Here is a 22,260-nt window from a genome sequence, read left to right as displayed (position 1 = left end):
CATTAAACTTCGGAAATTCCAGTTTGGTGGATTGGCGCCAGGGTTTATTACGTATTACTTCAGTTGAACTCCTCGCCATCTCTTAGTTCTGTGCATTTAAAGCACTCGGCAGCGTTTTGAGTTCTGCCACGTAAGCTCTCGACATTGCTTCCTCCCTTTGTTCGGATTCAATGATCATTGTTACCACCTCATGCTTTAATTCTTAAGCCCGTGTCCCTTCAGCCATGGTCAATCTGATACCAGTTGATACGAATTAAAGAAGAACTGAATTAGAGAATGAGAATAGAAGGGAGAAACAAAGAAGAATTCAAAGAATAGAAGACAAATCAATTCACTAATGTTTCATTCACATCTCAAGACAGTTACAATTCTCTTTTATACAGCTCATAGAAATAACCGTCTCTAAACTACTATAACTCCATATCACTTATCACCCACTGCGCATCAGTTTACTTATTCTTCCAACACACTGTATCGCTCATCGTCTCCCTCTTGTATCATGTTGATGCTTGTTTAATATGTTTTACAATATTAATTTAGGTTAGTGATTGTTGTTAAAGAACATTGAAATTGGAAATTGTGCAATTACATGTTAATTTTTTGAAATCATTGAAAAAGAGAGAAAATATGGTTGCTTTTTGATTTACTAAAAACACTTTTCCATTCAATTTTTAGGGATTATACAAAGCAAGTTTCTTCTCAGGTCAACAAGAGAGAAAATATAGCTGCATATTAATTTACTGAAATCACTTTCCCATGAAAATTTTAGGGATCATACAGAGTAACTTTGATAATGTTTCAGCTTATATAAAGGGTACAAATTGGGAAATAAAAACTGAATCTACAAAGAAAAAATAGCTTGCCTAATTGTTTAATATAATATAATCAGATCTAAGAAAAAAAAAATAGCGCACCTCCTGCGTGTTATTCACGAATAGAAAACATAATTCATACATTTGCCGTGAATTTCCATAAAAATAAAGAAATAAAAAAAAACCTCGATAAAATATCACTCTACAACCATAATTAGAACACTCGAACATTGCTCATGACTATGGGGAAAATACCACCTTTTAGCAAGCATGAATTTCCGGCTAAAAATATCTAATCCCTAGGGTATTAGAAATTTTGTTTCTAATATAATTACCAACTCATAGCGAATGTAGAAGTTCTAATTATGTGCTTAATTTAATTCATTCTCTTAAAGAAATTTTATGGCCATAAATATAGGCCGTGCAAAATATATACATGTTTTGCTATTAAAAAATTTATTATTAACATTTAAAATAAAATTATAATTATTTTATAATATGATTTTAAAAATATAAAATATTAAAAAATAATATTAAATTACATTATTAAACTATAATAATAAATAATTTGCACAAGTACATTAATTATGACAATCCATCAAATCACACCGAAGGGACAAGAAATTTATTTCTTAAAAAAATAAAATTATTCTATTATCCAATGCCAGTTAATTAACAGTGAAATTAAAATAATAATAATAATAATAATAATAATAATAATCTTGGATCCTAAGAGTTATTATGAATCATATTTTAAAATAAATATATAAAAAGAACAGGAAGAAAGGGGAGTATAAAGTACATGATGAACCATACAAAACTGCAGAATGCACAAGTGTGTTGGAGAAACCGTTTCATTTCCTGCAAAGCAGGCGCAGGCATTCCATGCTACACTGCTAGTCCGACCATTCTCTTGCAAAACCATGAAATGGACATTTGTTGACGGAAAAACCCAAAATGCCTGAAACCAATTAGCCTCCGCTCACAGCTACACCGGCCTCCTACTTTCATGTCACCGTTAGTTCCAGCCCTGAAACCACCATCCATTTTCACAAATCCACACTATTTCAATCAGAACCTCAGTCTGCATCACCAAGCCCATCACTCCCATCCCCTTTCTTTGAGATAGGTGCATAATGAGAACCATATTTTTTGGCTTGCGAAGCAATTTCAGCGTTCTTTCGCAAGACAGCTCCTGGAGATGGGTATGGCCGTTGTTGAAACAGAGGACCCTGACAATCCCCAAAAGAAACATATAGCATATGAAGCATGACAATCAAACAAATAATGAACTTACATGGTGAAAACAGATAAAACAGGCATTAATTATTCAGATCAGTCCATGACTAAGCAAGCATGCATGTTATTATAAAGAGAGAGGGAGACAGCGAGAGAGAAGGGAGGTTAAGAAGGTGAGGAAGCACGAGGGGTTATATGTATGATGATGCAGGCAAGAAAAATCAGATTTAGAAATTATTTTGATTTAATTTTTAATTATGAAAAATGCCACAACTTTAGAGGCTTGGATACAATTGCTTCCAATCTTAAAGGTTTGTCCCTCTCCAGCCAAAATTAAAAAGTGTAGATATAATTACCAATTAGCATAAAGGTTTGGCCTTTTTTTAACTTTATGGTTTAAAAGACCGTAAAATTTTTTAAAGTTTATTATGCTGCTGGAATTATATTAGAGACATGTTGGTTTATGGAAATTGTTCTAGGTGTAAAATTTATGCAATATGAAGGCCAACAAACCAAGTAGTACAGAACAAATGTAATTCACGTACAACAATCTAAATTAGCATACCAACTAATCCTATCCTCTACGTACCTTGTATCTAATTTGTGTACCACCTACCACATCCCCTTACCATATATCGAAGGGTATTTTGTTCTAGGTAACTATGTAGTCAACAGTAACTTCAATTGGTGAGAAAGACAATAGCCTATTATTAATTGAAACACTACATTTGACTAATTTCACTCGACCATGTGGCAAATATCTAGGTAAAATTTAATTGAAAGAAAATTAAACTTGCCAATTGAAGTTTTTAGTGACCTGCTAAAATTAGTGACAAGATCAATTGACCAAACGTGAAATCAAGTCCAATCAATTTCGAGGGGCAGGTTTCAGGTATTGTATTTCCAGGTTCACAAGAGTACAAGTGATGTGAACTATTGAGCACTAAGAGTCGCTAAGGTTGCACTACGTCATGATAGACCACCTAAGTAGAACTCACCTTAAAAATCGGCTTGAAACGGGAGGGTGTTTAGGGACTTATTAACCACTCACCAATGTTGTTCCTTAGCAACATAGGATCGTAACAATACCGCACAATTGGAGAACCAACATCCTCGTTAGTCACAACCATGTTGGTCATAGCTAAAACCGTACATCGGTCACCTGTCCTTACACAGTAGGCCTAGGCCACCACTCCGAACGTCAGGTCTCACAAAATGCAATTGGTTCTGATACCAATTGATAAGAACTATTGAGTACTGTAGAAAGAGATGTAAAAAGAGATGATTCTCATTCATTTCAATTAATCTGTACATGGGTATTTATATACAATTGATTCCTATAATTGTGTTATACTAATTAGGAAGAAATCCTAAATAAGAAATCATAAATAGGAATACAGAATACAAAATATACACAGAAATAATATAATGATTGACTTTCCATAACACTCCCCCTCAAGTTGGAGCATAGATGTTAATCATGCCCAACTTGTTACAAATGTAGTCAATCCTAGCTCCATTCAGAGCTTTTGTGAAAATATCTCCTAACTGCTCTCCAGTTTTGATATGTCCTGTTGAGATGATCTGTTGTTGAATCTTTTCACGAACAAAGTGACAATCAATCTCAATATGTTTGGTCCGCTCATGAAATACCGGATTAGAAGCAATATGGAGAGCAGCTTGATTATCACACCACAATTTCGCAGGTTGGGGGGTCTTAAAACCTGTCTCATCTAGTAATTGAAATATCCACATTACCTCACATACCGACAGCCATGGCTCAGATTCGGATTCAGCACTAGATCGAGAAACTACACTCGCTTCTTGCTTTTCCAAGACACCAAATTTCCTCCAACAAAAACGCAATATCCAAAGAGTTGACCTCCTATCAACCTTAGATCCAGCCCAGTCGGCATCTGAAAAACATTCAACATTCAAATGCCCATGATTACCATATAACAAACCTCTTCCTGGAGCTCCCTTCAGATAGCACAAGATTTGTCCCAAGGCTTCCCAATGAGCAACAGCTTGGGGAAGACATAAACCGACTTACCACACTAACGGCATAAGCAATATCGGGACGAGTGACAAGAAGATAGTTCAATTTTCCTACCAATCTCCTGTATCTCTCCGGATCTTCAAACAACTCACTATCCCCGCTACAGCTTGTAAATTTGGAGACATTGGTGCACTACAAGGCTTAGCACCTAATTTTCTGTCATCAATAGATCGATGACATATTTTCTTTGAGACAAGAAAATACCCTTCTTACTTCTCATAACTTCAATACCCAAAAATACTTTAATAATCCCAAGTCTTTGGTCCAAATCGAGTTTGGAGGAAGGTTTTAAAAGATGAAATACTGCAGAGTCACTCCCGGTGATGATAATGTCATCCACATAGACTACCGTGAGAATTAGACCAGCCTCAGTTGCTTATAAAATACCGAGTGATCACACTTACTCTTTTGCATACCAAATTCTCATCGCTTCACCGAATCTCCCAAACCAGGCCCTAGGACTTTGTTTCAAGCCATAAAGAGACTTCCGAAGCCTACAAACTTTACCCAACTCCCCCTGAGCAACAAACCCAGGTGGTTGCTCCATATACACCTCCTCCTGAAGATCACCATGAAGGAAAGCATTCTTGATATCCAATTGGTGCAGTGGCCAATCATATGTAGCTGCTAAAGAGATAAACAAGCGAATGTAGTAAGTTTAGCTACGGAGAAAAAGTGTCGAGTAATCAACCCCATATGTCCGAGCATATCCTTTGCTACAAGGCGTGCTTTTAACCTAGCCACAGAACCATCAGGATTTACCTTTAATGTAAATACCCATTTGCAACCAATAGCTTTCTTACCAGTGGGCAAAGGCAACAGTTCCCATGTACCATTAGCATCTAAAGCCTCCATTTCTTCTTTCATAGCAAGACACCACCAGATGAGACAAAGGCCTCACCAACAGATTAGGGATAGGAACAGAGTCTAAAGAAGTAACAAAACACCGAGAACAAGAAGACAATTGATTATAAGAAACAAAAGAAGAGATAGGGTAAGTACATGAACGTTTACCTTTACGAAGAGCAATGGGTAAATCTAGATCGTAATCATGATCGATGAGGTACAGGATCTCCCAACGAAGTAGCCGGTGGAGGATCTGAGTCGGAATCTCAATCTTCCGAATAAACATGAACAACGGGAGGCCGAGTAGGTCTAGAGACGTAAGAAACAGCAGTGTGAGAGAGGACTAGACATTGATTGGGCAAGATATATTAAGATATCATCCTCCTCCCCCGACTCTCATACACGGATGATTGAGAAAAAATGGAGTGGACTCAAAAATGTGACATCTGCGAAACAAGATAACGATTAAGAGTAGGAGAGAAACAATGTACCTTTTTGAATCGGAGTACCCAAGGAAGACACATTTGAGAGACTTTGGATCCAATTTAGTAACTCATGACGAACATCACGTACAAAACAAGTACAACCAAAAATACGGGTTCAACAGAAACAAAGATTTTGTAGGGAACAAAGCGGTATAAGGAATATCCCCATTAAGGATGTAAGACGGCATACGATTGATCAAAAACATGTCGAGAAACTGCATCCGCCCAAAAGTGTTTAGGAACTTTCATATGAAAAGGAGAGCACGAGTTACCTCAAGAAGATGCCGATTTTTCTTTCGCCACGCCATTTTGGGATGGGGTATCCACACAGAAGATCGATGAAGAATGCCATTTTGTGTCATGTAAGACTGAAATTGTCTTTGAAAAATATTCTTTAGCATTGTCACTTCTTAATATGCGCATGAAATATTAAATTGAGTTTTGATTTCATTACAAAAGGCACAAAAGATAGAAAACAACTCGTAACGATTCTTCATTAAATATAACCAGTAACACGAGAGTAATCATCAACAAAAGTAACAAAATAACGAAATCCAGCTTTTAGAAGTAATGAACAAGGACCCCAAACATCGTAATGAACTAACTCAAAAGGGGATGAAGCCCGCTTATTGACTCTAGACACGTAAGGCAAACGATGATGTTTTGCAAACCGACACGACTCACATTCTAGTATCGATAAAGATCAAATCGAGGACACAACTTCTTCATGGTAGACAAAGAAGGATGACCCAATCTACAATGAGCTTCAAGAGGTGTTACGATGCTCGAGCAAACAAGCGACCGCGTACATGATTTTCCGAATGTAGAGACCACGACTCACGTCCTCTACCAATAATCTGCCGTCGTAAGATCCTCAAACAAACACCGATCGAAAAAAGGAAATAGAACAATTTAAGGTACGAGTAAGTTTACTAACGTAAAGTAGATTAAAAGAGAAATTTGGTAGACACAAAGCAGATGACAAAGAAATTGACGGTCGGGCCATAGCCTAACCCATGACACAAGAAGTAGAACCATCGGCTAAAGTAACAGAGAGGAAGTGGGATTAGACGAAAAGCGGATAGAAGACTAGAATTACTGTCATGTGATCTGCTGCACCGTAATCAATAACCCATTTGGATGAGGAAGACACAAGGCATGTAGTGGATTTACGACTCGTGATCGCGATGATAGGGAACCGTAGGCTTTAGAGATGCTCGACATCGGGAAAACTGTGCAAAATCCTCTGCAGATACCAAAGCAGCTTTTCTCAGAGGAAGATACCAGAGAATCCTCTCACGCCATATTTGCCATCTGTGATCGCTGATTTTTCCTCCGAAGTTGCGGACAATTATATTTTGTATGGCTGTGCTCATGACAATAATAACAAATGACTCCTCTTGAGTCCCGATTAGAACTAGCCTCTCCATTACGCTGATTACTCATTGCTGTAATTCCTCCTCTACTTCCTCTTCTATTACCCTGTTGTCCATTTGGATTACGGCTAATAAGAGCACTACTGGCAGGCTGTATAGATTGGGTACTATATGTACGTAGGACCCGTGTGAATGTTTCATGCAAAGAGGAAATCTCAGAACTGGAAAGAATCTGAGATTTAGCACTCTCATACTCAAGGAAGGCTCGCAAGAAAACTCATAACAGCCGATTGCTCCCGTTGGGCTCATTGAACTTTCACATCGTAACTAAAAGGCAACAATACATTAAGTTCCTCATATACCCGCTTAAAATCCATAAAATAAGCCGTGAGAGACTTATTCTCTTTCTCAAGACGGTAGAATGCTTTACAAACATCATAAATACGGAGATATTCCTTTACCGTAATACAAAAATCTAAGTAATCCATCAATTCTTTAACAAATTCACGGTGATTAATTAAACTAATTACCTCACCGTGAATCGAGTTCAAGCCGCAAAAACAACCGAGCGTCCTCCCTTAGCCAAGTTTGTTGTGTATCATCGAGGTGGATCTTTAGTAAGGTGATCATCCTTATCAATGCTACGCAAATAGACCCTACAGCCTTACTCCACCTGTAATTTGAATCATTAAGTTTGTGTTCCGTGATCTTAGTCATCATCGGAATCACATCGTAAATAACATTCTTATTCTCGCCATTTGTTGAGACAAAGAAACTAACCAAACGCTAATCCAAAGTGCCGATAAAGAACAAAATAATCCAAAATCACAAATCAAGTAAATACCAAATAGGATCCGAGAGCCAAACCTCGAAGTCCTTTAATGGTGTAATCGGATCGTGCAACAAAGACACAGTGGTGGAATGAGGGGATTGAGGCGACGCTGGCAATGTTGATCGGAATCGAAACGGCCGGTCGGCGGCCAAGGTCTCTCCTGAGCTGGGTGGTGAGAACAAATAGTCACCCTAGATGGCCTGCTCTGATACCATGTAGAAAGAGATGTAAAAAGAGATGATTCTCATTCATTTCAATTAATCTGTACATGGGTATTTATATACAATTGATTCCTATAATTGTGTTATACTAATTAGGAAGAAATCCTAAATAAGAAATCCTAAATAGGAATACAGAATACAAAATATACACAGAAATAATATAATGATTGACTTTCCATAACAAGTACCACGAGTCGCTGAGATTGCGTCACGTGAGGATAGACCACCTAAGTAGAACTCAACCTTGAAAACCGGCTTGCAAAAGGAGAATGCTTAGAGACTTATTAACCTCTCACTAAGGTTGTTCTTTAGCAACGTGGGATCGTAACAAGAAGTATGTTTATCACATATGTCAAGATGGATAACCTAGAAAATTTGTCTCATTGCAATGGTAGTATCCACTTTGTATTCATCCCAAAGTGAGGAAAAATGGGACATTATAATCATTAATTGCAGAGCAAATTTTCATGTGACAGTTGCTTCTTTTGTGTTAAAAATCCCACTTCAATCTGGTAACTAGCCATTTCCTTCACCTAAATTGATGTTGATTTTCTATGCATAAAAAAAAGGCCCATTTCATTAAACACCCAAAAATAGTAGAGGGTGGGGAGGGAGGAGGAGCAAAGATATAACAAAGCAGAGGGTTTTGCATTTTGCACAGATAACTCACTGTAGCAGTAGTGTCGGCTGCTCGTGGCTGCACTCCTTTCAGGCCAACAACCCTGTAGAATCAGCACTAGATGAAATTAATAATTATTACTCAAAACTACTCTCATGGTTGTTTTGTATCAAATCTAGTATGAACTATTTGGTTTGTTGAGAAATTGGGAGAAGGAACTAGAAACTACCATTTTTACCAAAAGACTTTGACTAAAACATGTAGGCTTGATTTTACCGATCATCATTTAACTCATCATTGATTTTAGTACGGTGACTAAACTTCAATTTGTTTTAGGAAGAGTCACTCAGCTTTAATTTTGTTTCAATAAAGTCACTATTGATAAATTTTGGCAGAAATTAAATAAAATCTTCTAGTTAATAATAAAATAAAAAAAAATTTAGTCTGATTCTAAAATTAAAGAAAGGCTTCATGATTTCTTAATTAGCACATAAAAAATCAACTAAACTCTCTATAGACATTTGGCAATAGTGATTTTATTGAAACAACATTGTAAAATGATTTTACTGATACAAATTGAAATGCTATAACCACAATGAAACTCGGATAAGTTTAGTGACCGTTGATGAAATTAAGCCAAAATATAACATTAGATAACACATACCAACCACCACGGGGAGCATCTGAATAAGAGCTTGGGTCCATAGGATCCAACTCATCATCTTCAATATATGCACGCTTTCTGCTTTCTCTTCTGTTTCCTTTGGCCACAGGAGGTTTCAAATTGGACCTAGAAACAACTCAAAATGAGCAAGAATTGGTGAATTTGACATATGCCAAAACTGTTAACTTGGTTACCAACAAGAAAGATCAGGCTCATTAGTTAGGGTAAATTTCACCCATTGTCTCTCAACTTATCATGGATAAAATTAAGGTCCTTAAACTTTAATTTGTCACTTAAAACACATTGAATTTCTACTTTGATCTCACAAAACCCTCACATCCTGTTCCATCAAACTCTTAGGAGAAATAGTGATGCGGCCTTTCACATGTTATTTTAATAATTTGCTAGGCTTTTGGAACCATAATAGAGCAATTAAAGAGAATTGAGAAGAATTGAAGGAAGTTAGAAGATGCAGAAACAATTGAGAAAGATCAGAGAATAGAGAATGAGAGGAAAAATATTATTTCTTGAAAAGAATCTGGATGGATTTACAAAAACTCTCTCTCTCTGCATTATATAGCAGTACTGTCAGCTCAGTAACTGCTTTGTAACTACCTGCAGCTACTGTCGAGTAGCTCCTAACAGAATAACTGCCTACCTGACTCCCTTTCCCTCCAATTCCTTTATTCCTTTCACACTTACACTCTCATCTTACCGATTTTAGGATTGAAGTACTACCAGAGAAGAATTAGAAGAATTTAGGAAGAAAGAAGGAGAAGTAGGGAGAGAGAAATAGAAGTTAGGGATGAGAGAGAAATAGAATCAGAAAAGGGAGAGAATTGTTATTTCTTGAGAAAACATCAGAATGCCTCTACAATAAGCTACAGCTGAATTTATAACTAATTGACAGCTACTTGACAACCATTCTCCTGTCAATTACAACCCATATAACTAGCCCCTATTCTGCCTCAGCCTTCTCCTCTGGTTTGTAACAATACCTCCCCCATTAGGAATTTCTTGTACCCAAGAAAGTTCAGCTTTTGTAAACTGGTTCACAATAAGAGAATAGTCTTCTCAAGTTGCACCTTCTACAGGAAGATTCAACCACTTGATTAACCCGTGAAAAACATGCTGCTGATCTCTAGTAATAGTTCTTAGTATTTAACCTGAGCATCAAATTGGGCACGAATCATTTGATGAAATTATTGGAAACAAGAAAAGACCTCACTCTTTGTTTTCATTAGGTAAACCCAAGTCAACCTAATGCAACAATCAACGAAAGTTAAAAAAAACCATCAATATCCAAATAAGAACACAGTTTGAGTAGGTCCTCATACATCATAATGAATAGTTATGATGGGAATCAAAACTTTATTATTTATTGAAGGATAAGACTGTCTTATGTTTTTATCTAGCTCACAACACAAGCATCACAAATTAAAAGTTCTAACTTGCATTTTTTAAATAAAATGGGACTTAACCTCTCTAGAGTTGAAAAAAAAGGACGTCCTAATCTCTTATGCCAATGGAGGATCTCTTGGTCAGCACTCACAGGTTGTCCTAAAAAGGCTTGACTGGTATTAGGATTTGAAAAACCACCACAATCATCCAACAAATATAGACCATCTTGCAGTCCACCACTGCTAATCGTTTTCTCTGTTTCAACTCCAGAAAAATACAATGAGTAGGGAAAAATGAGATTTTACAGTTAAAAGCTTTTGTAACAGAGCTAACAGACATCATATTAATGAGAAAGCTAGGCACATGCAAAACTGAGGTGGGATCCAAAGTAGTAGCGCATTCAACTGAACCTATTCTTCAAATATTGGCTAGAGACCCATCCGCTATGCGGACTCTTGCCTTTCCTGAACATGGTACATAAGTGGTTCTTAAGAAAATGGATCAGGCCTAACTCACTTCCAAAAACTAGCTCAAGGGGAGGAGGTTTATCCAAATCTTATATATAGCAGAAATACCTTATTTCAAACTAATGTGGGACAACACTCCCCCTCCTCCCTCACGTCTAGGCATGAACATATGAATCATAAAGTTTGCTGGCAAATACATTTACAAGTAGCCCAACATCTTCCCATGAGCTAGCTTATGGGGTAAGATTATCCTGAATTCATATAAAAAATTCTCAAGGGAAGGAAGTTTACAAAAGTCTTATATATAGTTCAAATATTTCGCCCCACCAATGTAGGAAAACACACATATGAGGTGGCCCAACATTTAAGTAGGGCTCTGGTATCATGTTAAGAAAATGAACCGGACCTAACTCCACTCCAAAAACTAGCTCAAGGGAGCAGGAGTATCCAATGCTGTATAAGGGACACATTACCCTCATCCACTAATATGGGATAATACACATCTGCGAGTGGCCCAATATTGAAGTAGAGCAGGCTCTGATACCATGTAGAGAAAATGGTCTTGGGCGAACACTGCTATTTCGGTGTCACCGCTTGTGCTGCACAATTGCAACTGAGAGTCATAGTAGTTAGCTCTGATACTATTGATACGAATTTAGAAGAACCACACCCAAAAAGCTAACTCAAGGGAAGGAAATTTACTCAAATATTATACACGGTTATCAAAGGCACGCAGGAGGTGCGCCTCAGCACCCAATAGAAGGAGAGACGCGACACCTCACTGAGGCGCACCAAGGCAGGCACGAGGCGCAAAAGGGCGCTTCCCATTGATCCCCAGCGCAAGGGAAAAATGTTAGGGCTTAAAAGCCAACAGCTAGCATTCAGCACCAACCAAAGAAAAGAAGAAGTAGAAAAAGAAGAAGAAGAGGAGAAGAGCTCAAACCTGTGATTTCCAACAGCCAGAAATGTTCTTGTTATGGAAAGTCAATCATTATATTATTTCTGTGTATATTCTGTATTCTGTATTCCTATTTAGGATTTCTTATTTAGGATTTCTTCCTAATTAGTATAACACAATTATAGGAATCAATTGTATATAAATACCCATGTACAGATTAATTGAAATCAACGAGAATCATCTCTTTCTACATCTCTTTCTACATGGTATCAGAGCAGGCCATCTAGGGTGACTATTTGTTCTCACCACCCAGCTCAGGAGAGACCTTGGCCGCCAACCGGCCGTTTCGATTCCGATCAACATTGCCAGCGTCGCCTCAATCCCCTCATTCCACCACTGTGTGCTGTTGCCTGATCCAGTACACCATTAAAGGACTTCTGAGGTTTGGCTCTCAGATCCTATTTCGGTATTTACTTGATTTGTGATTTTGGATTATTTTGTTGTCACAAGACTTTGGATTAGCGTTGGTTAGTTTCTTAGTCTCAACAAATGGCAGACAATAAGAATGTTATTTCTGATGTGATTCCGATGATGACTAAGATCACAGAACACAAACTTAATGGTTCAAATTACCTGGAGTGGAGTAAGACTGTTAGGGTCTATTTGCGTAGCATTGATAAGGATGATCACCTTACTAAAGATCCACCTACTGATGATACACAACAAACTTGGCTAAGGGAGGACGCTCGGTTGTTTTTGCAGCTTCGGAACTCGATTCACAGTGAGGTAATTAGTTTAATTAATCACTGTGAATTTGTTAAAGAATTGATGGATTACTTAGATTTTACAGATTCTGGTAAAGGGAATATCTCCCGTATTTATGATGTTTGTAAGGCATTCTACCGTGCTGAGAAAGAGAATAAGTCTCTCACGGCTTATTTTATGGATTTTAAACGGGTATATGAGGAACTTAATGTATTGTTGCCTTTTAGTTCTGATGTGAAAGTTCAAAGAGCCCAACGGAGCAAGCGGTGTTATGAGTTTTCTTGCAGGCCTTCCTTCGAGTATGAGAGTGCTAAATCTCGATTCTTTCGATTCGAGATTTCCTCTTTGCATGAAACATTCACGGGTCCTTCAACGTGCAGAGTACCCAATCTTCACACTGCCACTAGTGCTCTTATTAGCCGTAATCCAAATGGACAACGTGGTAATAGAAGAGGAAGTAGAGGAGGAATTACGAACAGTAATGTCGGCATAATGGAGGCTAGTTCTAATCAGACTCAAGAGGAGTCATTTGTTATTATTGTCATGAGCACAGCCATACAAAATATAATTGTGCGCAACTTCAGAGGAAAAATCAGCGATCACGGATGGCAAATATGGCGTGAGAGGATTCTACGGTATCTTCCTCCGAAAAGCTGTTTTAGTATCTGCAGAGGATTTTGCACAGTTTTCCCGATGTCGAGCATTTCTAAAGCCTACCGGTTCCCTATCACTGCGATCACGAGTCGTAAATCCACTACATGCCTTGTGTCTTCCTCATCCAAATGGGTTATTGATTACGGTGCAACAGATCACATGACAGTAATTCTAGTCTTCTATCCGCTTTTGATCTAATCCCACTTCCTCTCATTACTTTAGGCGATGGTTCTACTTCATGTATCATGGGTTGCAGGCTGAATCCGACTTCATCAATTTCTTTGTCATCTGCTTTGTGTCTACCAAATTTCTCTTTTAATCTACTTTACATTAGTAAACTTACTCGTACCTTAAATTGTTCTATTTCCTTTTTTCCTGATCAGTGTTTGTTTCAGGATCTTACGACGAAGCAGATTATTGGTAGAGGACGTGAGTCAGGTGGTCTCTACATTCTGGAAAATCATGTACCGCGGTCGCTTGTTTGCTCGATCTGTAACACCTCTTGAAGCTCATTGTAGATTGGGTCATCCTTCTTTGTCTACCATGAAGAAGTTGTGTCCTCGATTTGATCTTTATCGATTACTAGAATGTGAGTCGTGTCGGTTGCAAAACATCATCGTTTGCCTTCTGTGTCTAGAGTCAATAAACGGGCTTCATCCCCTTTTGAGTTAGTTCATTCTGATGTTTGGGGTCCTTGTTCTGTTACTTCTAAAACTGGATTTCGTTATTTTGTTACTTTTGTTGATGATTACTCTCGTGTTAACTGGTTATATTTAATGAAGAATCGTTCTGAGTTGTTTTCTATCTTTTGTGCCTTTTGTAATGAAATCAAAACTCAATTTAATATTTCTGTGCGCATATTAAGAAGTGACAATGCTAAAGAATATTTTTCAGCACAATTTCAGTCTTATATGACACAAAATGGCATTCTTCATCAGTCTTCCTGTGTGGATACCCCATCCCAAAATGGCGTGGCCGAAAGAAAAAATCGGCATCTTCTTGAGGTAACTCGTGCTCTTCTTTTCAGATGAAAGTTCCTAAACAATTTTGGGCGGATGCGCTTTCTCTGGCATATTTTTGATCAATCGTATGCCTTCATCCTTAATGGGGATATTCCTTATACTGCTTTGTTCCCTACAAAATCTTTGTTTCCCGTTGAACCCCGTATTTTTTGTTGTACTTGTTTTGTACGTGATGTTCATCCGCAGGTTACTAAATTGGATCCAAAGTCTCTCAAATGTGTCTTCCTTGGGTACTCCCGGATCCAAAAAGGGTACCGTTGTTTCTCTCCTACTCTTAATCGTTATCTTGTTTCTGCAGATGTCACATTTTTTGAGTCCACTCCATTTTTTTCTCAATCATCTGTGTATGAGAGTCAGGGGGAGGAAGATGATATCTTAATATATACTGTCCAACCAATGTCTAGTCCTCTCTCACAGCCTATTTCTTCTGTCTCTAGACCTACTCGGCCTCCGTTGTTCATGTTTATTCCAGAGATTAGAGATTCTGACTCGGATCCTCCACCCGGCTACTTCGTTGGGAGATCCTGCACCTCATGCGATCATGATTACGATCTAGACTTACCCAATGCTCTTCGTAAAGGTAAACGTTCATGTACTTACCCTATCTCTTCTTTTGTTTCTTATAATCAATTGTCTTCTTGTTCTCGGTGTTTTGTTACTTCTTTAGACTCTATTCACATCCCTAATACTGTTGGTGAGGCCTTTGTCTCATCTGGTGGTGTCTTTGCTATGAAAGAGGAAATGGAGGCTTTAGATGCTAATGGTACATGGGAAGCTGTTGCCTTTGCCCACGGTAAGAAAGCTATTGGTTGCAAATGGGTATTCTGATGAGTAAATCTGATGGTTACGTGGCTAGATTAAAAGCACGCCTTGTAGCAAAAGGATATGCTCAGACATATGGGGTTGATTACTCTGACACTTTTTCTCCTGTAGCTAAACTTACTTCTGTTCGCTTGTTTATCTCTTTAGCAGCTACATATGATTGGCCTCTACACCAATTGGATATCAAGAATGCCTTCCTTCATGGTGATCTTCAGGAGGAGGTGTATATGGAGCAACCACCTGGGTTTGTTGCTCAGGGGGAGTTGGGTAAAGTTTGTAGGCTTCGGAAGTCTCTTTATGGCTTGAAACAAAGTCCTAGGGCTTGGTTTAGGAGATTCGATGAAGCGATGCAGAATTTGGTATGCAAAAGAGTAAGTGTGATCACTCGAGATTTTATAAGCAATCGAGGTGGTCTAATTCTCCTGGTAGTCTATGTGGATGACATTATCATCACTGGGAGTGACTCTGCAGGTATTTCATCTCTTAAAACCTTCCTCCAAACCCAGTTTCAGACCAAAGACTTGGGATTATTAAAGTATTTTTTGGGTATTGAAGTTATGAGAAGTAAGAAGGGTATTTTCTTGTCTCAAAGAAAATATGTCCTTGATCTATTGACAGAGACAGGAAAATTAGGTGCTAAGCCTTGTAGTGCACCAATGACTCCAAATTTACAACTGTTAGCAGGGGATAGTGAGTTGTTTGAAGATCCAGAGAGATACAGGAGATTGGTAGGAAAATTGAACTACCTTACTGTCACTCGTCCTGACATTGCTTATGTCATTAGTGTGGTAAGTCAGTTTATGTCTTCCCCAACTGTTGCTCATTGGGAAGCCTTGGGACAAATCTTGTGCTATCCAAGGAGCTCGGGAAGAGGTTTGTTATATGGTAATCATGGGCATTTGAATGTTGATTTTTTTGAGATGCCGATCTGGATCTAAGGTTGATAGGAGGTCAACTCTTTGGATATTGCGTTTTTGTTGGAGGAAATTTGGTGTCTTGGAAAAGCAAGAAGCGAGTGTAGTTTCTCGATCTAGTGCTGAATCGAATCTGAGCCATGGCACAATCAGTATGTGAGGTAATGGGAATATTTCAATTACTAGATGAGACAGGTTTTAAGACCCCCCAACCTGCGAAATTGTGGTGTGATAATCAAGCTGCTCTCCATATTGCTTCTAATCCGGTATTTCATGAGCGGACCAAACATATTGAGATTGATTGTCACTTTGTTCGTGAAAAGATTCAACAATAGATCATCTCAACAGGACATATCAAAACTGGAGAGCAGTTAGGAGATATTTTCACAAAAGCTCTAAATGGAGCTAGGATTGACTACATTTGTAACAAGTTGGGCATGATTAACATCTATGCTCCAACTTGAGGGGGAGTGTTATGGAAAGTCAATCATTATATTATTTCTGTGTATATTCTGTATTCTGTATTCCTATTTAGGATTTCTTCCTAATTAGTATAACACAATTATAGGAATCAATTGTATATAAATACCCATGTACAGATTAATTGAAAAAAATGAGAATCATCTCTTTCTACATGAACCTATTCATATTGTTCAAGAAAAGAAAAAGTCCGCATAGCGGATGAATCCCTAACCAGTATTTTAGGAACAAGTTCTGTTAAATAAAATCTCACTTTGAATCTTACCCCAGTTTTACATATGCCTACCTTTCCTATGAATCTCTTATTTGTTAGCTCTATTATAAAAGCACTTAACTATAAAATCTCATTCTTTCCCACTCATTGCATATTTCAGGAATTGAACACAAGGAGAATGATTGGCAGTGGTAGACTGCAAGATGGCCTATATCTACTAAATGACTGTGGTAGTTTCTCAACTCCTAGTACAAACCAAGTTTTGTTAGGAGAATCAATGAGAGCTAACCAAGAGATTTTTCAGTAGCACAAGAGATTAGGACATTTTTCTTTTCAAACTTTAGAGATGTTATATCCCATTTTGTTTAAGAAATGCAAGTAAGAAAGTTTAGTTTGTGATGCTTGTGAACTAGCCAAACACAAAAGACAACCTTATTCTGCAATAAATAATAAAGCCTTAATTCCTTTCATGACTATTCATCTGATGCATGGGGACCTACCTAAACTATGTCTTTATCTGGATATAGATAGTTTGTTACCTTCATTAATTGTTGCACTAGATTAACTTGGGTTTACCTAATGAGAACAAAGAGAGATTTTTTTATTGTTTTCAACAATTTCATAAAATGATCTGTACTCAATTTCATGCTCAAGTAAAAATTCTAAGAACTAATAATGGTATAAAATATATGTATAGACTATTTCAGACTTATTCGAATCACATGATATTTTACACCAAACCAGCTGTACTAATACTAGTACACAAAATGGGGTGTCTGAAAAGAAAAATAGGCATTTACTTGATGTAGCTCAAGCTCTTATGTTTACAATGAACGTTCCTACACCTTACTAGGGAGATGCTATTTTGTCTGCAGCCTATTTGACTAATAAAATGCCTCTTAGAACCGTAGATTTTAAAAGTCCTTTGGAAGTTTTGCAGGGAAAAACTCTTATACTGTTCCACCTAAAGTGTTTGGTTGTGTATGCTTTGTTCATAAGACTAATGTTGGGAAATTAGAACCTCAAGCTCTTCAATATGTTTTTGTTAGATATTCTAGTACTCAGAAAGGATATGATGTTTTCATCCACCTTCGAGAAAGTATTATGTAAGCATGAATGTCACTTTTAAGAAATTTGAATCATTTTTTCAGACACCTCTTCAGGGGGGGAGAATAAGAGGAAAGAAGTGTTTGTTCCTCCTTTCCTTCCAATTCTTCAAGGTGAGAGTAATGATGTTCAAGATGAATCGCCTCAACAGGTTCAAAATGGATCACCTCAGGCTAGAGAGAGATTAAATAGGTTGCATTTGAGAACCTACACTCGTCAGAACAGAATAATTGAGGCCATTGAGCATGATACTCCTGATCAATTGGAATTCCTGGATTCAGTCACTGGACATCCTAACGTATGTAATGAGCCTCCTTATATTGCTAATTCTAATTCCGATCTTGATGTCCCTATTGCCTTAAGAAAAGGAGTCAAAGCTTGCACCAAGCACCCTATTTCTAATTTTGTGCCTTGTGACTTATTATCCCCATCCTATAGAGCCCGTGTTATCTATTTCTTCTATTTCTACTCCACAGGATTGGAAGAAAGCATATCTTGATTCAAAATGGAAGACTACTATGATTGAGGAGATAAAGGCTTTGGCAAAGAATGGGATATGGAATCTTGTTACTCTCCCTGGTGGGAAAAAAAAAATCAGTTGAATGCAAGTAAGTGTTCACTATAAAGCACAAAGAAGATGGCTCAATTGAGAGATATAAAGCCAGATTAATAGCAAAGGGATTCACACAAACATATGAGGTAGATTATCAGGAGAATTTTCCCCTATTAAAATAAACACCAACAGGATTTTATTGTCCTTTGCAGTAAATCTTGCTTGGAATTTATAACAGTTCGATGTCAAGAATGCTTTTTGCATGGAGACTTAGAAGAAGAACTGTATGGAAATACCCCTAAGATTTGAAGATGAAAAAACCAAAGGGAAGGTCTGCAAATTGAAAAAGGCTTTGTATGGCCTAAAGTAGTCTCCTAGGACATAGTTTGCCAAATTCAGCAAGGCTGTAATCTCCTTTGGCTTCTGTCAAAGTAATGTTGATCACACTTTATTTATAAATTATAAAGGTAAGATCGTATTACTTATTGTTTATATGGATGATATAGTAGTGATAGGAGATGATGAGGAAGAAATTGCAAATCTAAGTAACGCCTAGCACAGGAGTTTGAGATTAAGAACTTAGGAAAACTAAGGTACTTTCTTGGAATAGAGGTTGTCAGACCAAATAAGGGGCTTTTTTTTCTCAGAGGAAGTACAAATTGAATCTTTTGGAGAAACATATATACTGGGCTGTAAACAAGTAGAGTCTCCCATTGAGGAAAATCATGGATTGCAAGCTGGAGTTAGAGAGTCGGTGGATTTAGGGAGATATCAAAGATTAGTTGACAAATTGATCTATCTTTCACACGCTAGACCAGATATAGCCTTTACGGTAAGTCTAGTGAGTCAATATATGCATGATCCTGATGAATATCATTTAGAAGTTGTTATTCACATTCTAAGATATTTCAAATTTACCCCTCGGAGAGGACTTCTTTTCTCAAAGCATGGACATCTTCAAATAAAAGCCTTTATAAACGCAGATTGGGCTAGATCTCTTGATGATAAAACGTTAACAACGGGTTATTGTACTTTTATTGGTGGTAACCTGATCACTAAGAGAAGTAAGAAACAAAGTGTGACTGCTAGATCCAATGCAAAGGCTGAATATAGAGCCATGGCTCAAGGTGTCTGTGAATTGTTGTGGTTACAAAAGTTAATGAAAGAACTAAAACTATCAGAAACAAATAGTTTATACTTGTTTTGTGATAACAAATCTGCTATCAGTATTGTCCATAATCCAATACAGCATGATCGAACCAAACATATAGAAATTGACTAAGGAGAAAATTGTAGACGGATCGTTGAGTTATAAAGATCAGTTAGCCGATATGTTCACCAAAAGACTCATCTAGTTTCCAAGTTGAATATGTGTAATATACATGAACCAACTTGAGGGTGAGTGTTAGAATCTCAATCCCTATATTAAAGGAATTATTATTTCTTTCTCCTTGTGTATATCTTATTTCCAATTTGTATTAGTTTCCATTAAATTAGGTTTCCTTGTAAAGCTAGAAATCTTGTATATAAATAGGCATATGTACAAAGTCATTGATGCATAAGAATATACAGATTTTTCTCTCCAATCTGTTATTTCAAATCAACATGAACAATAGGAGGTTGAACTATTGCTAGGATAGAAAAAGAGTAGACTCAAAAAAAAGTAGCATCTATAGATACAAGATAACGATTGAGAGTTAGAGAGAAACACTTGTAACCCTTTTGGAGCCGAAAATACCCAAGAAAGACATACTTCAGAAACTTCAAATCCAATTTAGTAGTCTATGGATGAACATCACACGCAAAACAAGCACAACCAACAAGATGAGGTTCAACGGGAAAAAGATAGAAGAATGTCCCCATCAAAGATAGAAGATGATATAAACATGCCATGAAAATTGCAATAGTCCAAAACTATTTAGGAACCTTCATTTGGGAAAGGAGCTTTAGCTGTCTCAAGCAGATGCTTATTTTTTTACTTTCAACAACACCATTTTAAGATAGTGTATCAACACAGGAGGATTTATGAAGAATGTCATTTTTTAACATATAAGACTACAAGCTTTCTGATGAATATCTTTGGCATTATCACTTCTCAACATACGTACAGAAATATTGAATTGAGTTTTAATTTCATTATAAAGGTACAAAAGATAGAAAATAACTCATAACAATTATTCATTAAATATAACAATGTAACATGAAAGTAATCATCAATATAAGTAATAAAATATCGGAATCCAATTTTAGAACTAACAAAACAAGGACACCGGACATCAAAATGAACCAATTCAAAGGGGAACGAAGCTCGTTTATTGACTCTAGGCATAAAAGGCAAATAATAATGCTTAGCAAACTGACATGATTCACACTCTAAAACCGACAAAGATTAATACTGAGGGCATAATTTTCTAAAACAGACAATGTCGTATGTCCCAAACGACAATGAACCTCAAATGGAGTTGAAGTAGTATAGCATACAAGAGAACTTGGTACCTATTAGTCAAGGACATAAAGACCTCTAGACTCATAATCTCTACCAATAACCTTGTTATGGAAAATCAATCACTATATTATTTCTCTGTATATTCTGTATTCAAATTTAGGATTTCTTATTTAGGATTTCTTATTTAGGATTTTTTCCTAATTAGTAGAACACAATTATAGGAATCAATTGTATATATATACCCATGTACAAATTAATTGAAATTAAGAAGAATCATCTCTTTCTACATGGTATCAGAGCAGGTCATCTATCTAGTGTGACTATTTGTTCTCACCACCCAGCTCAGGAGAGAACTTGGCTGCCGACAGGCCATTTCGACTCCGATCAACATTGCCGGCGTCGCCTCAACCCCCCTCATTCCACCACTGTGTATTGTTGCCTGATCCAGTACACCATTAAAGGACTTCTGAGGTTTGATTCTCAGATCCTATTTCTGTATTTGTTTGATTTGTGATTTTGGATTATTTTGCTGCTGTAAGCACTTTGGATTAGCTTTTCGGTTAGTTTTCTTTGTCTCAACAAATGGCAGACAATAAGAATGTTATTTCTGATGTGATTCCGGTGATGACTAAGATCACGGAACACAAACTTAATAGTTCGAATTACCTGGAGTGGAGTAAAACTGTTAGGGTCTATTTTCGTAGCATTGATAAGGATGGTCACCTTACTAAAAATCCACCTACGGATGATACACGACAAACTTGGCTAAGAGAGGATGCTCGGTTATTTTTGTAGCTTCAAAACTCGATTCATAGTGAGATAATTAGTTTAACTAATCACTGTGAATTTATTAATGAATTGATGGATTACTTAGATTTTCTGTATTCTGATAAAGGGAATATCTCCCGTATTTATGATACTTGTAAGGCATTCTACAGTGCTGAGAAAGAGGATAAGTCTCTCACGCTTATTTTATGGATTTTAAACGGGTATATGAGGAACTTAATGTATTGTTGCCTTTTAGTCTTTATGTGAAAGTTTAGCAAGCCCAACGGGAGCAACTGGCTGTTATGAGTTTTCTTGCAGGCCTTCCTTTAGAGTATGAGACTACTAACTCTCAAATTCTCTCCAGTTCTGAGATTTCCTCTTTGCATGAAACGTTCACACTGTCCTTCGTACAGAGAGTACCCAATCTTCACAACCTGCCAATAGTGCTCTTATTAGCCGTAATCCAAATGGACAACAGGGTAATAGAAAAGGAAGTAGAGGAGGAATTACAGGCATCAGAAGTCATCAGCATAATGGAGAGGCTAGTTCTAATTAGGACTCAAGAGAAGTCATTTGTTATTATTGCCAGGAGCCTG

General features: G+C 37.2%; 1 protein-coding gene across 3 annotated transcripts in view; it reads right to left on the bottom strand.

Moving 5' to 3' along the window:
* Positions 1-1,415: 1,415 nt before the first annotated feature.
* Positions 1,416-22,260, bottom strand: part of LOC110657700 (uncharacterized) — a 71,964-nt gene continuing 51,119 nt past the window's right edge. Inside the window, exons 10-12 of one of the 3 annotated variants that reach the window (XM_021815028.2) lie at positions 9,154-9,279; positions 8,541-8,592; positions 1,416-2,044 (exon numbers count right to left, since the gene is read on the bottom strand). In XM_021815028.2, coding sequence (XP_021670720.1) covers positions 1,892-2,044; positions 8,541-8,592; positions 9,154-9,279 — 331 coding nt within the window. In that variant the 3' untranslated portion in view covers positions 1,416-1,891. The remainder of the gene's footprint in view (positions 2,045-8,540; positions 8,593-9,153; positions 9,280-22,260) is intronic. The other 2 variants (XM_021815019.2, XM_021815036.2) reach the window with 2 other exon arrangements.

Source organism: Hevea brasiliensis, chromosome 3 (assembly GCF_030052815.1).
Source record: "Hevea brasiliensis isolate MT/VB/25A 57/8 chromosome 3, ASM3005281v1, whole genome shotgun sequence".
In the NCBI taxonomy this organism is placed as follows: Eukaryota; Viridiplantae; Streptophyta; class Magnoliopsida; order Malpighiales; family Euphorbiaceae; genus Hevea; species Hevea brasiliensis.
This window is presented reverse-complemented; position numbering and strand designations above follow the sequence as displayed.